We start from the raw sequence: 23,378 nt of genomic DNA, 5'->3' as shown, positions 1-23,378 counted from the left end.
TAAGGGTTCTGGCGACCTCCTCTCATTGTCTCGTGACCCTCAAGGGCAGGGGTGTCCAAGCTTTTTCCATTGGGGGCCACATACAGAAATATATAAGGATGGTGGGGCCACTTTAATATTTCCCACCTTGATGTTAAAGTTAGTAAAATCGATCTAATGTTGGTTAAGATATGCTCAGTGGTTGGGCTTGCTTAAATGGCTAGTTGTTGGCGGATGAGCCAAATAGCCAATCATTTTAAGGATTTTGGGGAGGCCCTGGTCAGCTCTGGCTACTGCTGGCTCCGCCCTAGAACATCATTGGTGCTATTCGCTGCTGTAATCCATTAGGGCATTATAAATCAAGGGTTTTTTTTGTTATTTTGGTTGCTAATATTATTACTATTTATAGTGTTGTCTCAATGTAGTCCTGAAAAAACTGCAATAAACTGCCCCAGGCCATAGTTTGGGCACCACTGCCCAAGGGGTTCTGACCCCCCCATTCAGAACTTCTGATTTAAGGTGTCAAGTGACACTAACAATTAATTTTTTTTATATTTAAGTTCTTGAAACTCCTGTTGAAATAAATTTTGGCATCTTAATGCCCACCAATTTTATGTTAAAGATCTTTTTGTCTTATTCTCTGTCATTTTTTTCTTTACATCTCAGAGCCTTCGTTCAAGTCAGAGATCCATAGCGGTCTGCCGGCTCCGCCTCAGATGCCGCTCCCTGAGATCCCTCACCCATGGCTGGTAAGACATTCATCTTTTAATCTTACAGCATCTCATAAAAACAGTTTTGTGGAGCAAATGATTGCTTGAGACGAAGTCCCATCAGGTTACATACAGTCGGTAATGGTGGCAGCTGTACTTTTGACCTTGACTTCAAGCATTTTTACTGGTGAATAGATGGCACTGACAACTTTTAATTGAAAAATAGGTATCAGAGGCATATCTTGCATGCTGTATTTTATAGTTTTCAGCCAATAAGGCAGATTAATCCCACTTTCTATAAAAGCAGCTGTATAAGGAGTTCAAGTTCAAGAAATTATATATGAAAAGTTCAACCTTTTTTTATTAGAAATCAGTGCAATATACCCACCACAAGAATATCATGTCAGCTTCATCTCTTGACACATTGCGGTTCAATCCCCAGCTCCAAAAGGAACAAGTTTCTTTAAAACCCATTCAGTTGAAATTTAAACATCCCTCTGAGCTGTTTGAGTCACATGAGTGTCAGCTGCAGTAATACAACAGGACGTGGAAACCATGTGCGCCATGTTCAGCCTCTTTTACAGCCTCTTGTTAAGCAGTAGGGGCCGAGTCATGGCTTCAATGTGTTTTTCCTGTCTCACACGGCGCCTTGCATCACCCTGACATTCACTGCAGCATCTCCGCTCTGACATGAGTGTCTGTGAGTGCTCGGATTGATATGAGGAGTGTGCATCGTGCCAACATGAGGACAAACAGTCTGAGCAGACACCTCTGATAGAAAGCAGCCGTCCCACCATAACAATAAGCCACAACACCTTGTTCTACATCCTCTCTCTCTCTCACATAAAAACACAAGTCCTTACAGTGCAGTTTGTAATTAGAACCAGTCCGCAGCCTCGGCCTCCTCCGGTGACCCCAGTATGAGTCTGGAAATCACTGCAGACGTTTCCCGGAAAACTGAAGCAGAGAGGAGGAGGCGTGATGCTTCTCCTCTCTCTATCCTCTTCTTTGTTTATAGCAGCTATTGTTATTTGAGAACACTGCTGCTTCGCCACAAGATACAAGTTGTTTGGGGAAAGCAAATCATTTTTTTGCGTTCATTAACATGCAAATGTTGCTTTTAGATGTAATACATGCCTGGCTATATGCACCAAAATATCAAAATGAAAGATTTCCAGTTTTTTTGTGTATTCGTAGGCTCTAAATGACTAAAGATACAGCAAGTTTTGGGATTGCTTGAGTGGACAGTTTTGGCCTGTTTGCATGGACTTGAGTATCCGGGTTAGGAGCTATATCCTGGTTTTGTTCATGCTCAGGATGTGGAGGTAAATGGAGAAATTCCTCTAGGAATCAGTCTGAGTTCTTCTTATGTTACTATTATGTCAATATTCTGTCAGTTCTGATCTCAGAATTAACGTTATAGTAACCTCCTCAAGTATTTCCATGTTTGTAGTTTACATTACACACATGAGGTAGTTGCAAACAGCCTGACTTCTCTGGTGTTCCCTCTGGAGTTTTTCTCCAGTAACACCTTAATGCATAGGCAAATATATTAACAAGAATAGAGGAATAGAAGAGGGAGTAGAGGAATAGAGGGACAACCATTCAGTCTCTTCCCAACAAACAAACTGAATTTTATTTTTTTATTTTTATTATTTTTAATTATTTATTTCTTCTTATTATTTTTTAATTTCTATTATTTTTAGTCTTATTTTTTTGTCTCATTAATAATAATAATGATAATAATAATATCTTGAATTTATATAGGGCCTTTCAAGAAACCCAAGGACGCTTTAGTGTAAGGGCTGGTTTAGTGAAGACTGTAGGCTGTGGTAAACAGGTGGTGCTTGAGACGTTTTTTAAAAATGTCCAGAGACGGAGCGCTACGGATGTCTGCAGGAAGAGTGATCCAGAGGGTGGGAGCTGCAGCACTGAAGGCTCTGTCTCCATAGGTTCGGAGTTTGGTTTTGGGCATGGAAAGTAGGCCAGTGTCTGAAGACCGTAGGTTGCGGGATGGTGTGTATTGATGGAGGAGATCAGGAAGGTACTGAGGAGCCAGGGCATGGAAAGATTTGTATGTCAGGAGGAGGATTTTGTAGTTGATGAGGGACTTGATCGGTAGCCAGTGGAGGTGGATGAGATTTATTTCATTATACATTGATTATGTGTGGAATTATTTAGTATGCAAATTTGTATTATGTCTAAATATTTAATGCATTTTTTTACACTGCTTTGGGAGTAACTGATCTGTTCATGCCAATAAATCAAATTAAAATCTAAATCTAACAAGAATACCCATGATGCAGCTGGATGCTTACATGAACACAAGGTGAAAAAAAACACCTCTCAACTCAAGTCTCAAGTTAACGTGCAATTTTTTTAAAAAAAGAAAATCAGTCTATAATTATCAATCAGCATCTTTAGTTTATAGACTCCAAAAGAGACTAAAACTTACTAAAATTTGTATTGGAAAAATTGATTTATTCTAGTCCAACCTTAAATTATGATCATAGGTTTCTGACATTACATTTTTTAAGGAGCAAAATGCTTTGTTTTTGGAAGAAAAACCATCCATACATCACTCTTTTCAAATCAACTAGACCCCGCGGATAAAACAATGATTGAACCTCAGAGAATACAGTAGTGGCTGCTCTCCTGCTGCCCCAATCACTGAGTTTGTCTGTGTTATTGTGTGTTATACAAATATTGGGTTTGATTTTTAAACTAGCCAGTCATTTAATAACATGAACAAACCAACTGATCAAAGCAGCAGTAGGTCAGCAACTTCTAGATTAAGTGAGGTTTTTGTAAGTGGAGTCTGGTGACTGTGAACGGGACGATGTAACAGCTGATTCTAGTTTAAAAAGCTTTTAAAGAGAATAGGTCTGTGTCTGCAGGGATCCTTTTTGTGTGATTTTGTTGGATATTTGTTGGATGTTTTTCTGTGGGGACCCTGGAGGGTTAATATCACTAAATATGCTGTTTCAGATCAGGGTAGTTCTATATTAAAGCAGATTGTTACAAGATTGAGTCATATGAAGTGGAAAAATGGCGTAGATATGTTTAAAAAAGTGACACATGTGCAGGATGTGCAGAATGAGGGCAGTAAAAGTACAATTCTCATAAATATACTTGGATGGAAACTCAGCTACTGTCTTTTATTTCCTTCCAGCTCTCCGTCTCCGTGTAGCTGTCTGTCTGCTCTGAAATTACCATTCATCACATTTCCACACTGACCTCTGCACACGCTGTCCAGGCAGGAAAAAAAAACCCTCTCCATTCTTTGTACAAATTCCAGCCTGCAGGACCGGACTCAAACATAGGCGTGTTAAGGAAGAGAGAGAGAGAGGAGATCTCCAGATAAAGAGGGTAGGGAGTTAAAGAAACAAAGGAGAAGATTTAGAGCAGAGGAAGCAGGTTTTAGGGCTCTGAATACAGTTAATTTACAGTTGAATCTTTTATTCAGCATCAGTCATGAGTTATTGGTGGTGAGAGAGTGTAATAAATAGAGATGAGAGATCTGATAGAAGAACGGACGACTATGGAGGAGGAGGAGGAGACGGCCTTGGCCACGGTCTGTCTGTGACCCGTCAAGCCTGAGTGGTGAGCCAAACCGACACTCTGCAAGACCGAGAGCCTGTGGCTTTAGGAGCTCCATCAATGCCCCTGTGTGTGGAGGCCATTTTGATTACTCAGTGTTATATAAGATATAATTACTTCAGAGTTGTCTGGTGGATTTACGGGGCAGCTTTAGATGTTAAGTGATGATGCAGAGTCATCGCACTGATCATAAATTAAGAATTTAATTGATTTAAGATGGTGAACGCTGCCTGTGCGCTTAAGACAAAGGAGAATGAATCCAAACATGGACCTCACACACTGTCTGAACTTTAAAATATGCACAAACCTAAATGCCCCAAAAAGTTGGGACATGAGCATGACGCCAGTTCTGTCTGAAGAAATTGGAGGTCAATGGATTTTAGTGTTAGATGTCGGCTTTGCCTCTAGATTCTCCGAATCTTTGATGATATCAAAATTTACCAGTGAAAATCAGTGGTTCCCACCTGGTGGATCAGGACCCAAAAGTGGGAAGAAATGGCACCATCAGTCTATCCAACATCTATCTTTGTGTCAGCCACTTTATCCTCTTTTCTCTTGCAAAGCACTTTTGATTGCAAATAACTTTGTCTGCTTCACAAAAGTAGTGTCAGAATCATCTTATATGGAGGTAAACTGTGATGCATGGATTGTAGTTAAACATTTAGTGCTAAAACAAATATGTTAATCCTCTTTTGCTGTTGTGTAAGGAGCACACAAAGACAGGTAGAAAAACAGGAGGTGAAGTGATGAATGCAGCGAGGTTCTCTCTCTCTCTCTCTAATGTCATTAGGGATCAGGAGACTCAGCAGGATGTTCACTAATCTAATAGACAGTCATAGTTTCCTATTTTAGGTTTATCAGGATCAGACTGCTCTGCTTTTAACAAGCTAACAGAAACCACAGAGTTTAACTGAAGAAACAAACATTCAACATATTGCACATTTAGGTATTCACAGACTTGAGTAAAATGCAAATGGCTAATTAGACTGTAAACTCCTTTGATCAGTCTTTGTATACCAGTAAAGATGAGACTATAGCTAGAGGAAACTTCCCACTCCATAATTAATATGTGACTGAAAGGCCTGTTTGATTTAGCAATAGCTGCAGAGCTCTCTGTCTGTCTTTAAATGATCAACACTTGTGTCTTTGCTCATTGACACTTACTAAAACAAAGAGAACCAGGATCTTTTTAAGTCGAGTTTGATCCTCTCCACGACCCTCACCTCATAAATCACTCCGAGGAAGACAATCACGGCTCTATTTTACAATGTGTTACAAGCAACACCAGACATCATAGCGCTCAGGCATGCCAAAACAAGATGTGTCTCTAATTAGACTGTGATAACCACAGAGTGTGACAAGATCTCACTGTAATCTCAGAGAATCTCTTTCTGTCTCTTTTCACATGTGAGATTTACCGCACTAATGTTTTTCTTTTGTCTTTGGCATGAAATACTGTCCTGTCATCGACTAGCTCCCTGCCTCAGCCACGGGAACGGTTTCCATTCAGCTGACGAGAAGTTAGAATAAAAGTACTGAAAAATGAAATGAAGATAGAATACAGCCACATCAGTGAAAACCAACACAGTTAAAGCAAGTCTTTCAGAAATTAACCAGCTGTGTCAGGAATATTTTGGAGGTTTTCACACCTCACGCTGTCACAAGATTCAAACAAGTGAGTTTTTCCATGTGGCCCATGCACATTAATTTCTTACACATCCTAAAACAGCTAGTGTAATTTTGTCTAAATCTGCATCAGATCGGTAGTCAGGTGCCACAGGTGTATAAAATCAAGCATCAAGCCATGCAGTCTCCATTTGAAAACATTTGTGATACTTAATGGGTCGTTCTAAAAAGCTCAGCGACTTTGCTGTGATGGACGCCACCTTTGCTCTAAGACAGTTTGTGAAATTACAACCCTTGTTAGTGGTATTATTAGAAAGTGAAGCACTAAGGAACAGCAGCAACTCAGACCACATAAAATCACAGAGCAGGGCATAAAAACCACCAATGTTCAGCTGATGCCATAGCTGAAGAGTTCTGATCTCCCACTGGCATTAAGGCCCCTTATCTCCAGTGAAGGCCAGTCTTAATGCTTCAGCATACCAGGACCTTTTGGAAAACGCTATGCTTCCAACTTTGTAGCAACAGTTTACAGAGGGCCCTCTTCTATTCCAACATGACTGTGCCTCAGCGCACAAAGAAGGACTATAAAGGCAAAGTTTGATGAGTTCAGTGTGGAACTTGACCTCAACCCATGGAAATTGTGAGCCAGGCCTCGTCCGACATCACTGCCCGACATTATGAATGCTCTACATAATGAATGCTCACATATTCCCACAGAAACACTCAAAATTCTTGTGGGAATCCTTCAAAGAAGAGTGGAGGCTTTTGTCCATATACTTTACATAAAATAGCAAAAAATGGCCACTAGTTTGTAGCTAATTTTGATTAGAATTGGCAACAAACTGGATTGTTTTAAGCCTGGTTTTGAGCCTCATTTTTCTCTACAATAATTAGAGGGTTGTTGTCCAATTCAAGGCTTGGAGTAACTGCACATTTGTCCAAATAATCTTCAACAGTGTGGTGCCAATTTGATTGTTTTGCTGTTCCCTGTAAAATATTAAAAATGTTTCCTCCAAGGACATTCATGCAGCTCAGAGCTTTCAAACACATATCTGGTATGGAGGCCCGGAGATCACAGAGACCTTTGGACACCAGCTTCTTTTGACCACTATGTGAAGCTGCAGCACTGCAGCAGCTGCAGCAATTCAACACCTCTTTAAAAACAATTCATGATTCATCACCTGACAACTGCAGAAAAATTTAGTTAATAATTAGACTGTAGGATTTTTGCCACTAGACCAGTGTTAATTTTGAGAACTTTTCTACATCTAAGTCTCAGTCTTAGTCTTGAGATTGAATGCCTTCTAGTTTTAGTCACATTTTAGTCATTTTTCCCCTCATGGTCTTAGTCTAGTTTTAGTCCATAAAAAGTCCTCACATTTTATATTCCTAACTTTTAGTCCAAGCATTTATTCCTTTGCTTAAATGTGGTACCAAGTCAAAGTAGTGTGCTCTAGCACTCTGCAATCCTGGGGTCCCTGCTTTCTACAGCTGAATAGCTACAGATGCACTGTATTTTGACAGATTTACCCACAGAAGAGAAATATCATGGATTTCTAATGTCCACTGAAAACTAAATCACATTTTAGTTTTAGTCGTCTTGACAAAAAATAAACGTACTTTTAGTCAGTTTTAGTCGTCGTAGATTTATTTTTTGCTAATCTGAGTTGAGTCTTTCTCATGGGAAAAATGCTGTTGTCGAACATAAGAAGTCATAGTTTTATTCAACGAAATCAACACTGCTTTAGACCTTTTAAAGCACAGAGACACTATTTAGATCACTAAAATCTGGAACGTCCAAGCCAGAACTCCACTTCAGTGGTGTTTACATGCCCGTATATGTACAGTAAGGTAGAATCCTTCCCCTCATGCTGCCACCAAGATGAAATTTAACAAAAGCACAGACCGTTTGATGTGTCAGTTGGTTTATTTTGTGTGGCTGGTATGTGAGTAGAGTCTGGCTAAAGTTGGCCACCAGCTCCAGCCGCCTTAATTCCTCTTTGAGAATTGACATCATGCTAAATGTGGTTACTCATCACCTAGTATAATCATCAACAGCCTACATGCAACTTTATTTACATTTTCTATGTCAAAACACTGTCATGCTACGCTGTTCCTGCAAGATGCTAACCGCTAAGCTTCTCATGTTTATTTTGGGGGCAGAGCTGTTGAAAAACTCTGACAGGAAGGCAGCAGCCATTGACTAGCTACAGTAGCTGCTAATGGTGGAAGGCTTATAACAAAATGCTAGATAATTGCATCGGCTAATTTTCTATCCAAATTTCACAGTTTGTCCTGATGTTTGTGGCCTCCTATGTTTTTGAAAATCATCTTGTGCTTGCCAGCCCCAACTATTCCCTTTAAATAATTTATTGAGAGACAAGTAGCAATTTTATGTACTTAAGGTGCTCAGACGAGGAAATACTTTTGAAAATTTCCACCATTTTTATCCATAATGGTTCAGTCAAATCATTAGTTGTATCCTATGGGCTGTACATGGACTCAGCAGCTCTGCAGAAAGAAAATGTGGCCCAGTCCTCTTGTTGAGACACAAATGATTTCCATCTGTGTTGATGTTGGAGATCTGTGCCATACCCCCCGCCCCTCCATCCCTTCCTCCTCTCCTCCCTCGGCTTCCCCCAAACAGACCCAGTACAAGTTTACCAGCGTTCAGGACTGTGTTCATTTGATGGATGTACTGTATACACACTAGCCCGATTGCGTTATCCTGAGCAGTCTGGGTCCTATTTGGAGGTAATTTCCTCGCCCTTGCTCTTTTCCAATCAGACAACCCCCTCCTTTCGGAGCACTTTCGAGGATAAGGATGTCTTCCGGCCAAAGCTTTGTATTCAAATGTAGACCATACCTCACACATAGCCTCCTGTATGTATGCATGGCTTACCATCTCTTCAGATGTGGGGTTCTTCTTTGAGACAACTGCCATGTCATTGGCTGTAGACCTGCAGCTTCATATTCAGAAATTAAATTAAAAAAAACGTGTCTGCTGTATTTCGCCAAACCAAATGTTTTCTAGCTTGAAGGGGAAACATATTAAAGCAAGAAAATGTGTCCCTGTGTTTTGTCAAGGAAGAGCTGGCATCCCATCACACGGTTTCAGTCGAATCCGCTCTGCTTTCCTACCTCTTTAGACATTACCACTTGTTTTGGTCTCCATTTGGTACCAATGGCTCTGTTTTCGTATTTGACTTAATTCCTTCGTGGGGTTCCCCTACATTGCGGCTTGGTGAGCCACAGCAAAGCCTTCAGTGACATCAGCGCTATTGTGTCACAGACTCCAGACAGGAAATGAGACGGTTTAACAGATTGCTAGGAAAGCCGTAACACATTGTCACTGGGGGAACCAAACAAGTTGCAAATTGGTGATTGATTAAGTCTTAACTGTAGTGAGCAGTGAGGCTTTTTTAAATGACACATGCCCACAGCACGGTGAACGGTCACAGCCAGAGCTGTTTCAGCCGACTCATAACGCTCTGGAAAAAGTCCACGCTGAGAAACTGGGCCACGAATGGAAAACCTATTTCACAACTTTTTTTCCCCCCACTAAAGGACTTCTGAAGGCTCTTTACAATGCCAGGATTTTTCTTTTCTTGACACATGATGTGATGGAAGTGACTTAATAAAGCACCCAGGGAAAACTGAAGCTATTTCTGCAGTCTGGGGGAGTGCTAGTGCAGTTTGTGGTTCAAATCTGAAAATCTAGGTCTGACTGATAGATAAAAGGGTGTCATTTTGCTGTGATAGATCGCTCGGACCTTAAATTGGAATTAACCACTCATTCATGCATTAATCACACCATAACCCTAAATTTCTTGATGCAAAGCTGGAGAACCAAATAACCCCAGTAAATCAACGCACAACCACACATTCTCCTTAACATTGCTGAGCAAATACTGTGTTTGGCCCATCGATGTGGATCAATATCCTGAACTTTTAAACAAGCTGGCTGTAAACCAGCAACTGCTGACACCCATAAGCCACGATTAAGAGGATGGAAAAGAAAACCTCTCCTCTCTCAGCTGTGTGAAAGTATTTCAGACATGGACAACACCAGGATGGGCTTCTCACCTTTATTTACCTGCGCCTAAATACACAGGTAAAATCTCTTGATTGCCTTCTTGGAAATAGTGATTGTGGTCCTATGTCTCACGTTAAATTCATCATAAAATATAAGCTGCAAACTCAATTTGTTGAACCTCCAATCTTAATATACAATAGCTGCAATGCGATCCACTGGTGAAACGAACTGCAGGGCAAGTCACTTCTACTCTAGCCAATCAGAGCAGTTGGAACATCCGCTCTCTGGTCCGGCTGCGGCGTGTCCCGCCACATTTCGTTGGAGATGTGCAGCAGGTCTGTTCTGATGTCAATGATTCTGCATGCCTTATCTCCTTGTGCAGGTCGTTTAAATGTTTAGGCGCCCTGACAGAGAAGGCCCTGTCGCCTCCAGTCTTAAGCCTCGACTTTGAAATGGCCAGGAGGTCCCTACCCGAGGACCAGTTGAGGGTTTCTAATAACACACTTGTTTTTGCTTTTTGTTCCATCAAATTTTGTTGCAAATAAGGCAAAAACCCCTCAAGATTCTTTGTCAAATAGATTTAACTTGTTGAAAGTTTTTATAAATCTGGGTTGTGATTGCTCATTCAGTCGGTGGGGTGGGTCCTGAGGCTAGACCACTTGAGAACCACTGGGATAGACCATGCTTGTACTGACCTTCCTTAGCCCCTCCATAGGTCTGGCCCCCTTTTTCTTCTCTTGGCAGAAATGATCAAGTAATTTGATCCAAGAAATTCTGAAAGCATTCAGTAGAGGATTGTAATTTTGTTGCTCATCTGTAGAGAGCACTGACACGTTTATTTCCAAAATATGAAAATCATTCAGTCATTACTTCGTTCGCTGCTATTTCTCTTGAGGCCAGATCAGACTACACAAATTCAGCCAGATTTTGGCCTCATTGTGTTGTAGCAGCACATCAATATGTACACCAGGAGAGACGAATGCTATTGAGTGGCCAAATCAACGATGTGTCCAGGACGTCCCATGACAATGATTCAAAAAGACTGGGACATCTTAATTATCCTTGCATCTCCCTGACCTGACGTCAATGACATCCATGCCGAAGCTGGCCAATAGGGCTGTACTGGTATTGCCTTTTCTGTTCTTATGAGATTTATGAGAAATCACAAGTTGCACTTCAGTTCGATTATACTGGAATTTCCTGTTTCAAGCCTGGCAGACAGTTTATTTCTTTGTTTTTGCGCAAATGGCTCAATGGGACTTTTCATTCAGCTCCGTTACAATAGATGGGTGCCCTTCCAGATATGTTCTTACTTTATTACACAGGGTTCTCTTCCAGTTAAAACAGGAGCACCACACCCTCTCTAAAGTGCTGGACCACCAGCTCCCACCAGCTGCTGCTGCGCCACATTTACACCTCATTGTGAGGTGAGAGAAATGCAGGAAAGACCCAACCCAATCTCACTCTCCATTTGTTTTTACAGTACATTCAGGCAAACTGGCATATCCGCCCATAACTGCACTCTTGTGAATGCACCTGTCCTGCAAAATACACACTCTGCATACCAGTGTGAGGCAGGAAGTATGAAAGAGTAGGCTAGATTGGAGGGCAGAATGGAAGAAAGGTTTTGTTTTGTCAGTGGTAACACTAGCTTGGGTGGTTCATGTATAAACACAGAGCTGGAACACTTGGATGTGTACCGTTGAGTTTGGCTGGTCTTCAGATTGGAGGAGGCCTCGGATCCTGCAGAGAGGGGGTTTTATCAGAGATTTAGTGTGTGTATCTTAGTCTGGTTTGTCTTTGTGTTCTTCATATTTTCTTGGTCTGTATGTGTTGAAATGTTTGTGAATATATGGGGCTCTTATGTAAAGAGTGTGTGTTGGCTGATCAGCTGACATCCGGATCGAGTTCCTCTCCAGCACAATGAGACTTTCAGTGGTTTTCCTGGACGGCTGCCACTGTTAAAACAACTTTAATGTAAACTGTGGTTTGTTATCAGAACTGATAGCTCAGATTTATATGCACGGACTGTCCTGACATGCAGAAATATCGGTACACAAAATTATAAATATTTTGTAATCGTTTACCCCTGATCTTTTGTAGAGCACTATTTTCTTTTTTTCTTTTTTTTTCTTTTTTTTTAATAATTTGATCTTGTCTCATAGAATGACTAAAAAATGAGTTGCTGGGCAGCAGATGTTCCTGATGGGAACATATGTTGCTCTAAAACCTCTATCTACTTTTCAGGATTGATAGTTCCTTTCCAGATGTGTAAGCTGCCCACGCCATAGGCACTAATGCATCCACATACCATCAGAGATGCAGGCTTTAGAACTGTGCCAGGATAACAAGCTGGATGATCCCTCTTTTTTTTTGTCTGCAGGACACGGTGTCCTGCAAAAGAATTTTAAATTCTGATTCATGTGACCACAGAACAGTTTTCCATTTTGCCTCAGTTCATTTTTAAGTGAGCTTTGGCCCAGAGAAGATAGCTCTTACTGTCGTTTGTGGATGGCACAGCCAACTGTGTTAACAGACAATGATTTCTTGAAGTGTTCCTGAGCCCATGCAATGATTTCCACTCCAGAATCATGCCTGTTTATAATGCAGGGCCACCTGAGGGCCTCGGGATCATGAGTATCCAGTATTGAATTTAGGCCTTTTCTCTTACACACACAGATTTCTCACAGTCTTATGTCACGGAACGTTTTTCCACAAATTTTCCACAATTTTTAGACACAGTTTTTCACAGATCCATGAGCCTTCTGAGGGACTCTGTCTCACCAAAATGCTACTTTTACACCCAGTCATGTCACTTACCTGTTTTCAGTTAACCTAGTAAGATGCCAAATCCCGCTCCAGATGTTTTTTATAAGTACTACTTATTGTCCAGCCATTTCTTGCTCTATCCCAGCTTCTTTGGGATCTTGAACTAGTGAAATGTCTCATTTTGAACATCTGATACGTTGTTTAAGTTCTCTTGTGAATACAATACGGGTTTAAGAGGTTTGAAAATCATTGCATATTGTTTTCATTTACATTTTGCACAGCACCCCACTTCTTTTGAAACTGGGGTCATTATAATCAGCTTGCAGTTCTGATCACCTGTATTTTACTATGCACTGCACACATGGTATGTCCTCCAGCTGCTGACACCAGAGTATTCTCCACAGGTGATCAGATCTGTGACTTGAAGCATTAGATCTAGTCTACAGATCAGATTTGTTTAAGGTGAAAATCAGCCAGTCTGGTTGATGATCAGTCTGGGCATCCCTAGCTGAATACCTAACAGACTAATATCCACATATAACACGCACTAAGTCTCCATTCCTCCACTCGAGTTCCAGCTGAAGCTGCAGAATATCCCCCTAACTCTGTTGTCTACAAGCTAGTTATTTGAAGGTTATCCTGGGACAGCAGCAGGACAAACGGGGTCAGTTCTGACACTGATGGGTAGCAAACATCATAACCCTTTGCTCCTTCAGCTTTCATCTTCTCCTGCTGTCTGGAATCAATTTTTTACTCATTGCGTCAGCTTGACCTCGTGCTTGATCTGTGAAGAACACATGGGGGAGAGAAGGGGGTGTGCAGATGGCTATCAGACCACATTTTGTCCCATCTGTCCTTCTTCCTCTGTTACTGCAGGTTTTTAAAGTCCTGGCAAGGATCATGGTCCTTGATGGTGCTTGAAAACATTTCAAAGAGTTCTGAGGTATGCTGATGCCGATCTAAAACCTGTGGTCATTGATACGTTCATCTGAGTATTGTGAAAAACGACTAAAAACACATGGGAGTCAGCAGCTCGGACTGAAGAGGAGCAGCCGCAAAAATTTCAGAAAGGTGCATAGTCCCCCCTCTCTTTAAATAAATCACCATCCAGGTTGACCTTGAGCGTGACACTTAACCTCCAGTTGAAGAAGTAGCCAGGCGAAGCAGATGCCAACAGTGGAGGACTGTGGTTGCACTGTGCAGCTTCCAGATGTGAGCGTGTTTAACCGTGAAGCAGGGCAGTGCTGGAAAAGAGCGTGGGCAGCAGCAGAACCCTCATTAGAATAAATAAAGCTTTGGACAGTTTTCCTTACCTTTTGGAGTGCATTTCATACATGGTTTTATTGAAAGAATGACCTTTAAGTGCAAGCACTCAGGGTCAGCTTGTGGAAAGTTTACAGAAATTGCAACCTGAGAAAAGCAATTTACCTTTAATCGATGGAAATCTCATTTCTTTAAGTAGATTGGTTCTGATGATAAACAACCTTTTTGGCACCTATAAAGGGGTACTTTTTTGTAGAAGGTATATTTCTATTTGCTGCTTTGAAAAGTAAAGAGCATAACCCATATTCTCATGGTCGCCATGTTTCTTTGAGATCATGATCAGGGCAGAAAGCTAAAGGTAATCATGCTAAAAGATGATTTAATTGTACTGCTTCCCTATTAACAAATGAGCTCAAACACAATAAGTACTGAAACTCCAAAGAGAGATCAGGCCACTTCTTTTTGTTAATATGGAATAACACATTAACTACTAACAGATCCAAGCTAACGTTAGCATTAAGCCACTTTCTACTTGGCACACAAGAGAAGAGACACATGTCCATCCATCCATTTTCACCACTCATCCCATTCAGGGTTGCATAGGACTGGAGTCTATCCCAGCTGGGTGAGTCAGGGCTGACAACAAGGCCATCTCACACTCACATTGTACTCACAACTGTGCAGCTCAGGTCCATATTAAATGAAAGAAAATGGTCCAGGAGCACGAGGTAGCAGTGACATGGTTCCAGTGACTTTTACAATTCAGTTCAAAGTTCAAAGGTAGTTACCTTCATCTGTTGGTACCTAAAGAGTTATTAAGTATTCTGTTAGCATGCCTTGTGGTCTCTAGATCTTCAGTGTCCACTGCCTTTGAAATTGCTTTTCAATTTGGAAGCAATAAAATAGAAACACCTGTCAGAATCACTACTTTGTAGTCAAATCTACTACCTTTTCTCTGTTAAATCTGACCTTAAAGCCCCTATATCTTCTCTTCTCTTCTCAGTGTTGTATTTTATGCTTATTGAATGTTATGTGATATCCCCACTTCTCTTACTTCTTTTTAAGAGCCCCCCTGCTTTTATTGCTTTTATTGTGTCCCCCTCTTTTTACAGCTTCATTGGTTTTACCAGATTATTGTCATTACCATTATTAACATCCTTTACTGTCTACAATTTAAGTTTTTGTATGCTGACTTATTAATCGCTACACATTGTAAAAGTTTTATTCTCCTCCCTACCATTTTGATTTATATTCCTTTCCATCTCTTCCTAATATTTTAAATGCTTTTACATTTCCAGTCCTTAGGTCTCTTTTATGTAGTTGTGTTCCTGTGTTGCCTGGATTGGTCTAGATTATTCTGGGTTTTTATTCTTGGTCTTCACTTTTATGACAGATCTTACATACCTGGGTTTTTAGGATGTCTTTCTAAATTGACATCATTTTTGTGTTTAGAATATTCTGCTAGTTTTTTTATGATGTTGGAGTTACATTGCTGGCTGAGTTTTTCATGGTTTCTTCTATTGTTGGGGATTTTGTCTTTCTTGTGATGTTTTGCTGTTTGTGTTTGATATTTTGTAATTGTAATTGTGCTTATTTCAAAGCACTTTGTAAACCTCGATTATTTGCCCTCCTTTCTGATGATTCAATCTGAGCTGTTCCCAATCATCCTTAAATTTGGCTGTGACAAATCAGTGCCAAAAATAACATCACTAAAAGGGTCAGCTAATGAAGTTTTCCAAGGACATCATACTATGCCATTCACTGCCCACGAGCATGACAAACTGCAGCCATCAGTAAAGAGTAAATTTGATTTGATTTAAACTTGTTAGAAATGAAGTTTAGACGACCGGCTCCAGCTGTAAACGTGCTCCTTCATTTGGTTGTTTGCCAACAGTCATTGAAAATGCCGTCTTCCCTCTTCCAAAGCCTCTTTTAAGGGAGTGGCTTTCCTGTGTCCACTGGGTTTATCCTTTCCAGCCTCCCGCTGGAACGGCTGCAGAAACATTATTCAGGTCCAGTCCTCCTACGCAGGGCAAAATTGATACTTGGCATAAATGTTTGGATGTAAGTTTCAGGCCAGGGCTCAGGCAGCAGACAATCCTCCCACTCAGAGTATCCAAACCAAGGTCAGGACTCCTTTACCGCAACCAAATTACACATTATGACTGTGGAATTCTGACATTTCTTCTATGCATCCATGCACATGACCTGTATGTACCACTCTCCACATGGTTGCAGCAGAGCTTTTCTGCAGAGAAACGTATTTTTATCATGGAGAAACAGCACTTACACCATGATAGGACATGAGAACAGCCTTGAAACTCTGAATAAAACTCTTCATGTGGGTAGGAGATTTCTAGACTTTGAAACTCATCAGCTGGTATTTGTAACTTTCCTAGAACTTCTCTCTTTACTTACTTTCTCCTCACATTTTGCAAAGAAACATGAGCAATTTTGAGGGCTACATAAACTATAAGGTGTGTGAATTTAAGGGTTTTAGATTAATTATGTCTTTTTCTAAAGGTTTATTTTATGTGGCTTTTATTCCTTTATTCCAGAAATGCGCACTTTAGTGGATAGTCAGAAACAGGGATGGGACATCCGGGAAAGAGCCACAGGCTGGACTTGAACCTGGGTTGTCCATTTTCATGGGGTGCAACCTAAGCACTGGTCCATCTGGGCCAAATACAAATATCAGCAATACTCATTCACAGTTCAAGATACACCTGGGCATAATACTGTAAAAAAAAGCAACATTATAATGTTAAAACACATATCACTGATTGAAGTGAGTCATCATATCGTGCTTTGATAGACACCCTCTCCGGTCCTAGCTCTGTTAAACATTGTTATAACTGCAGATTCAAAAGTGTCTCTGTAGCATTTTGCTCTCAGATAAGGAGCAGCCTTCTTCATCTTCTGGATCTGAAATAGCCTATCTATCTTTGAAACCCCAAGGACTGTTGAGCAGGCACAAGCAGGGATATGTGGAACATATACCCCACCATGATCAGCTGACTGCCAGCTGATCTTTGTTATTCCCTCCTAGCACCAACAGCCAATCACATCTCTTTCTGTCAATACAGCAGTAAATTTACATATGATGTACATCTCACTAATCCCTGCTGGCATTAATGCTGATGCACCATGCTGCTGCTAACCTCCTCCACCCCAGCCTCCTTTATAGCATAAAGCTTGTTGCACCCTCATATTCAGATTCATTCATTTATTGCAATAAAATGGTGAAACATGTGGCGAGAGTGGTCCAGACTTAAATGTAGTAAAATAAAAAGCATACATAAATGTCCTTCCAGGGCTTCTGTAGTGATGAACTCTTTGAAACATTCATTTTGTCCCGTCATTTTGTACCACTGTTCTTAATCCTTCATTAAGAACTTCTCTAGCTCTGCTTTCAACTGTACCGTCAAACATTTTGGCTTAAGCCCTCTGCAAGGATAAATAGAAATCTCATCTCATTTAAAGAGGATCTGTCCTGGACAGGATGCTGTCACAGGAGATTGTGAACACATGTTTGGGATATCTGTTAACATTTGAAGCTGATCAGAGCGAGACTAAAGAGGAATATGAAGTGTTTATCAGTGCTGTGACTGCAGTGAACTCTGGTTAGGTTCAGCAGGCTGCAGTCTAATTGATCTGCAGATATCTTGTGTGATAAAGACAAGCTGTTGTTTCAGGGGCTGAAAGCAGCCACCCCAGTGCCTCCTAAATCTGAGTCACTAAATAGCAGAGCGGTGTGATCACATTCACCGTAATGTATTCTGCTGCACTCAGGGAAAAATGCTTACCCAAACAGTCGTCCTCTGCATGATTATTAATGGCTTTGTTGCTTAAAACTCTTGGAGAGGAAGTCATCGGGATGTGAGATATGAAGCAGCAGACCTCAAGTCAACAATTCAGCTTCAACAACACAAACTTTCACATCCACTCCTCAGATCTGATATTGTGACTTATTGTTTCTAGGCTGAGTGCTCTCCTTCTTTTTGCTTCCTTGCCTTTCTTTCCTACAGCCTTCCTCTCGGGGGGATTTTATTTCTTTCTGGTTTCAGGGCTGGGGTAGGGAGGAGAAGTCTGGTGGAGCTGGAGTTTAGCAGGGCAGTGTTTCTCTGCCAAAAAATGAGTTCACTGAACTGCTGTTTCCCTCAAAGGAGATGTGATAAGGTTTCTCTTAGAGACCTCTCCCCCCTTACTGGACTTAAAGATGAAAAAATGAGCAGGCAGGATGAAGAGAGGGGATTAGGGAGAGATGGAATACAGACAAGAGAGAGTACAAAAGTCCTAGCTTTGCTTTGTTAAGGTCTAACAGAGGGATTGATTGGACAATGTATGATCCTGGATTAATAATCCTTTTTTATCATGCGTTTACTATATGTCTTCAGTGACGACCTGATATCAGAACGTTCTGTCCGTCCACCATGGTATCCCTGCCTGCTGTGTGCAGGGAAGCTGCTGGCAAAGAGGGACAAATCCGACAAGCTAAGAGGCTAGTGGTGCCTCTTTAACAGCTTTTCTCCCTCATTTTGTCATGCATATGCTTTTAAATAGTGTACTGATGTACTATTTAGTAAATGCATCTTGTGAGGTTAAAAATAAAAACTGACATGAGATATGTCATTCATGAACAAGCCACTTATATGAGCTGGCTCCTTCGGTGAGTGATGGGTGCTGGCTTCTGAACGAGAGATAGTTTCCTTTTTCCACCTTTTTTTTTTTTTTTTTTCTTTTTTTTAGGAAATAAATTAGCAAAATTGTTCCAAATAAAGAGCTGAAAGAGTGGCTCTTTTTTTTTTAACTGAGCTAAAATCATCCAGATCTCTAAAAAGATCCACAAATCTCATCATTCTGAATGAGGCAGGTCCTGTCTGGGGTGGTCTTTAATGCCTGCCAGTTATGCCTTGGTCTTCACAACCAGTCCAATCCTGATGAAGGCGTCTCCCAATGAAGTCAGAGCAGTTTTAGGTCCACAATACGGTGCATGCACACAAAGTATAAAGAATTACCACTTGGTATCCAAAACAGGTATAAATCCCAATAATACAGACCACAGGAGAGATCTGTGAGAAAGCAGGAAACCTCCTAATGTAAGGCCAAACACTGACCACTGGTGATGTTCCCAGATAAATAATTCTGCATCTGATTAAATGCAAATTATAATTGCATTGAGTTGACTAGTCTTAGTCAAGAAAACCTCCAGACAACAGTCATAGTAGAGCTTTAAGATTGGATCACAGCATGACTGGGTCAGCAGTAGGGCTGAACATTTGCAAATACAATCTATTCCCCCCACAATATTGTGATTCCAATTTAATATGCAGTTATAATTAGTTAGGTTCCTCATCAATGGGTTGTTCAACAAACACAAGTGATAAAACATGCTGTGTATTATAAAATGCACTATAATAGATTAAAAAAAACTGGGGATAGACAATTTTTGAGGAAAAAAACCTAATTGGACCTTTGCTCTTATTGCACATTTGCTATCAATTGCCACATTGAAGGGGATGATCATTTTTTTTGTTGTTGTTCTCATCTTGATTAAGAAAAAAAATATATAAACAAGAAAAGTAAGACTTCTATAAAGACACTTAAATGTTTGCATAATGTGTAGAGCATAAAACCTCTGCTGATGCTGCAAAACAAAATTGCATTAAACTGTGGTTTGCCCAACCCTAGTAGGCAGTGTTAGTAACTCCCACCTTTGATCATCTTTGTCGGCTAACATCCACATTCCTGCACTGAATGTTGTCGCTCAGTGCCTCGGATATATGTGACTAAAACCTTACACAGTATTCGTACAACTTTAGCCCCTTTTACTACTTCAGGAAAGTATCATTTGAGCAGCACTCTCCTAACGATATGCTAGTTGTAACATGTATAGTTGTAATTTGGGGTTGAAGAGCACATTGGCTATTAGCTGAATGCTAACCTTGCAAAGCTGGACTGTCCAGATTCCGTGTCTGTCATCAGGAAAATCCCTCTCGCAAAGCTCCAGTGTAAAGTGAACGTGCCAGGTCTGAAAACTGACAGACCAATTAGCAAGAAGTGGTAACTACAGGTGGGTTTAGTTGTACTGGAAGCCAGTGTATAATAGCTACCAGGGTAGCAATTAGCATGGATGTAGCTAAAGTATATTATAGTGACGGTTTTAATCATAACTGGACCACATTTCAGTATTTAAAGTAGTGCAAAGAACTGCACTGTAACATTTTCTTAGCTGATTCAGACCAGCTTTGTTGTGTGTGTTTTCCAACTGGCTTTAGTAATAGTTAGCAACTGTAGCACCTTTCATGGCGAGTTCTCTCCAGAGCTGGGCGTGCCTGCTACATCATGCTTTGTACTCTGATTGGTCCTTGATCCTTGGCTTGTTCTTAAATGTTGTGATTTGGTAAAAAAAAAAAAAAAAGTAGGTCTCTTTCATTACTGTAAAGTCATAGAAGTCCAGCAGCACACTGAGATTCACTTTCCGTACTTTGAAGAAGTCGTCCGTTGAAGCCCAACAGCCAAACTTTTTTTAAAATTATTATTAATGTTCCACATCTCCACAGCCACGGCCGCTGACATCACTGCCGCCATGACGCCTGATTGGGTCAGCTGAAACCGATGGACCATAGCACATGGACTTTCCTAACAGTTATGGAGTTTTTCCTCGCTAATAAGCAGCAGAAAATCAACACAGTCACCAATAAGTGAAATAAAACGGAATCGTGGGGGTTTTCCAGAAGAAGGAGAGAGTCTGCAGACATTTCAGCTTTGTCATGGTCCCTGTGAGAGAGTTTAGGGGTATTTCGTTCACTTTATATTGTCTATTTAAGGGGTTTAATCAGAAATAACAGTCTAAAGGACACAATGGAGGGCTATTAAGCTTGCCCATTAAAGTTGATGCATCGGTTTCCATGCTGCTCTGACTGATTAATTGTCATACTGTCATGGTTTACTTTGGCACTATGATGAAACTGATGTTCTGTAGCTTTTTAAATCAGTTAAGTCAGTTCATTGCTGCTAAATGGACCAATCACCAATCACCATTTGTCACTGTTCTGTGCACCTTGAATCTTAAAACCTTCATGCATGTTGTATTAGGAATATTTAATAGCATTGCTTGTTTGCCGCTTCACTTGCTCTTGTAATATCTTAAAAGATAAAGCCCCAACTTTCACAAAGCTTGTGCAAAATCAAATATTTAAGAGCACAAAAATCACAAGAAAAACCTTCTAAGTCCTGGTGGAAGACAAAAAGACTTCAGGTTTCACTTAGCCGTTTATTCACTTTGATTACTCCTTAGACTGTTCTTCGTGCACCATTGTTACTCATTTGCTCACTGATCATTGCAATTTGCATTACTTGGTAGTACTTTTTATTTCCATATGATCTCAGGGCTGATTTTATTGTTGATTTTTTTGTATATTATTTTTAGAATTGTGCGATTTTTTTGCATCTCACTTCTAGCTTTTTAAATAGCCCTATATTACTATTGCTGTCCTTGTGTATGCCGTCTTCTATGTGCTCCTGCTGCAGAACTAATTTCCCCTTGTGGGACAATAAAGAGATTCTGAAATCCTAGAGGGTCTGGTTTGAGGTTTGTGTTGCTTTGATATGTTTGCATACAACTTTATGATCCTTTTCGACAAATGGAAAGAAGTTTGTTTCTGGCCATCAGTTTAACAATAAAGAAATTAAAGTTTGCTGATTTGTTTTGCACATGATTTCATCACTAATCGATGGAAACTTGTGTTCTCTCTGCAGCCTCCAAACAGCGGCCCTCCTCCGTTGCCCAGCTCGTCTCTACCAGAAGGATACTATGAAGAAGCTGTTCCTCTGAGTCCTGGAAAGGCCCCTGAGTACATCACCTCCAGTAAGTGGCATCCTGTGAAAAAGTCAGATTTATATTTCTCCACTGAAATCATGGCTTAGCAAATGCTTTAGATCTGTATAGCACTGAACCCTTTACATGTACCTGACATGCATCTCTTCAAAAATGAAACTAAATGAAAGGATGTGGATCACATGCCCTCTGCTTAGTAGCACCACGTGACTGCCAGTCTCTAAGTATTACCCACATGTATATTGTTTGTACTCTAGAGTGACTGCAGACGTTAATACATGTAGTCAAATCTACTCGCTGGTATGTGAAAGTATCAGACGAGCATTTTCTGTTCCATGTCTGTCTGTTGGTCAAAAAGTGCCAAAAATCCCCCATTCTCTGACTCCGCTGACTCAGTAGTCATACTCTCATTCACCTTTCATATCCCGTCTTTTGTCTTCTTAGCAATAACTGCAGTAAATTCAACCCATAATCTATTTTTATCAGCTCCAACACCAATGTAGTATGCACAGCTTCAGTTGCTTTTCTTTCCTGTACACAAACAAGCTGGAAGTGTAGCAGTGGGACAAGGAACAGGCATAAAATATGTTTAAAAATGATTTCTTGCTTACATAGGTTACCTATGATACATTGAAGTGTTTTCGCTCCTGCACTCTTCCCTTTCTCTCTCAGACTACGACTCTGACGCCATGAGCAGCTCCTATGAGTCGTACGATGAGGAAGAGGAGGACGGGAAGGGACAGAAGATGCGTCATCAGTGGCCATCTGAAGAAGCATCCATGGATCTGGTGAAGGACGCTCGGATTTGTGCCTTCCTTTTAAGGAAGAAGCGCTTCGGCCAGTGGACCAAACTGCTCTGTGTCATCAAAGATAACAAACTGCTGGTGAGGGAAGCTTAAGTACATGTCAGCACACTGGCATCCGGTGTACTCTTTACCAGATAAACCTCTACTCCTTTCTTTCCCTTCAGTGTTACAAGTCCTCCAAAGACCACACCCCACAGATGGAGCTGACCCTGTCTGGATGCAGCATCACGCACATCCCCAAAGACGGCAAAAAGAAGAAGCATGAACTGAAGATCGTCCACCAGGGTGCAGACGCTCTGGTTCTGGCTGTACAGAGTAAAGAACAGGCAGAGGAGTGGCTGAAGGTAGGATAACCCTATATCTGCAAAGTACAGAAAAACAGCTGTAGTAGAGATCAGTCTTTATAGAGCGATGCTCTAATCACTGTGGTTCACGGTCTTTAGTCGAAAATATATAATCTTTTTCCAAATCAATTCACAAGCATGGATGGTTTTTGTTGTAAGCATCTTTTCTTGAGCTTATTGTCCAAAAAGAGTGCCTACTGAGCTGTGAGGAAGCCCACAACCCTGTTCTAGGTCCAGGTATATTGAAAAACCCGTCCCTGTGTAAACTGCTTTGGAATCTAAATGAGTATTTGTGACTTAACGTTTTTGCAACCCATCACATTCACCAACAGCTGCAGAACCGGCTTAAAATGGTTTAAATGGACCTGATCACAGCGTGCATAGCCTCCCCCACACAATAGGATT

At 40.8% G+C, this 23,378-nt stretch overlaps 1 protein-coding gene across 2 annotated transcripts in view; it reads left to right on the top strand.

Annotated features, from left to right (window-relative positions):
* The window catches only part of afap1 (actin filament associated protein 1), a 79,148-nt gene that overhangs the window by 23,775 nt on the left and 31,995 nt on the right, over positions 1-23,378 (top strand). For both annotated transcript variants that reach the window (XM_041779198.1, XM_041779197.1), the window contains exons 3-6: positions 646-728; positions 21,745-21,853; positions 22,496-22,707; positions 22,794-22,973. In XM_041779198.1, coding sequence (XP_041635132.1) covers positions 646-728; positions 21,745-21,853; positions 22,496-22,707; positions 22,794-22,973 — 584 coding nt within the window. The remainder of the gene's footprint in view (positions 1-645; positions 729-21,744; positions 21,854-22,495; positions 22,708-22,793; positions 22,974-23,378) is intronic.

The sequence above is a fragment of the Cheilinus undulatus genome, linkage group 22, assembly GCF_018320785.1.
Source record: "Cheilinus undulatus linkage group 22, ASM1832078v1, whole genome shotgun sequence".
Lineage (NCBI taxonomy): Eukaryota > Metazoa > Chordata > Actinopteri > Labriformes > Labridae > Cheilinus > Cheilinus undulatus.
The sequence above is the reverse complement of the archived record's forward strand: the minus strand, read 5'-3'. Positions and strand labels throughout refer to the sequence as shown.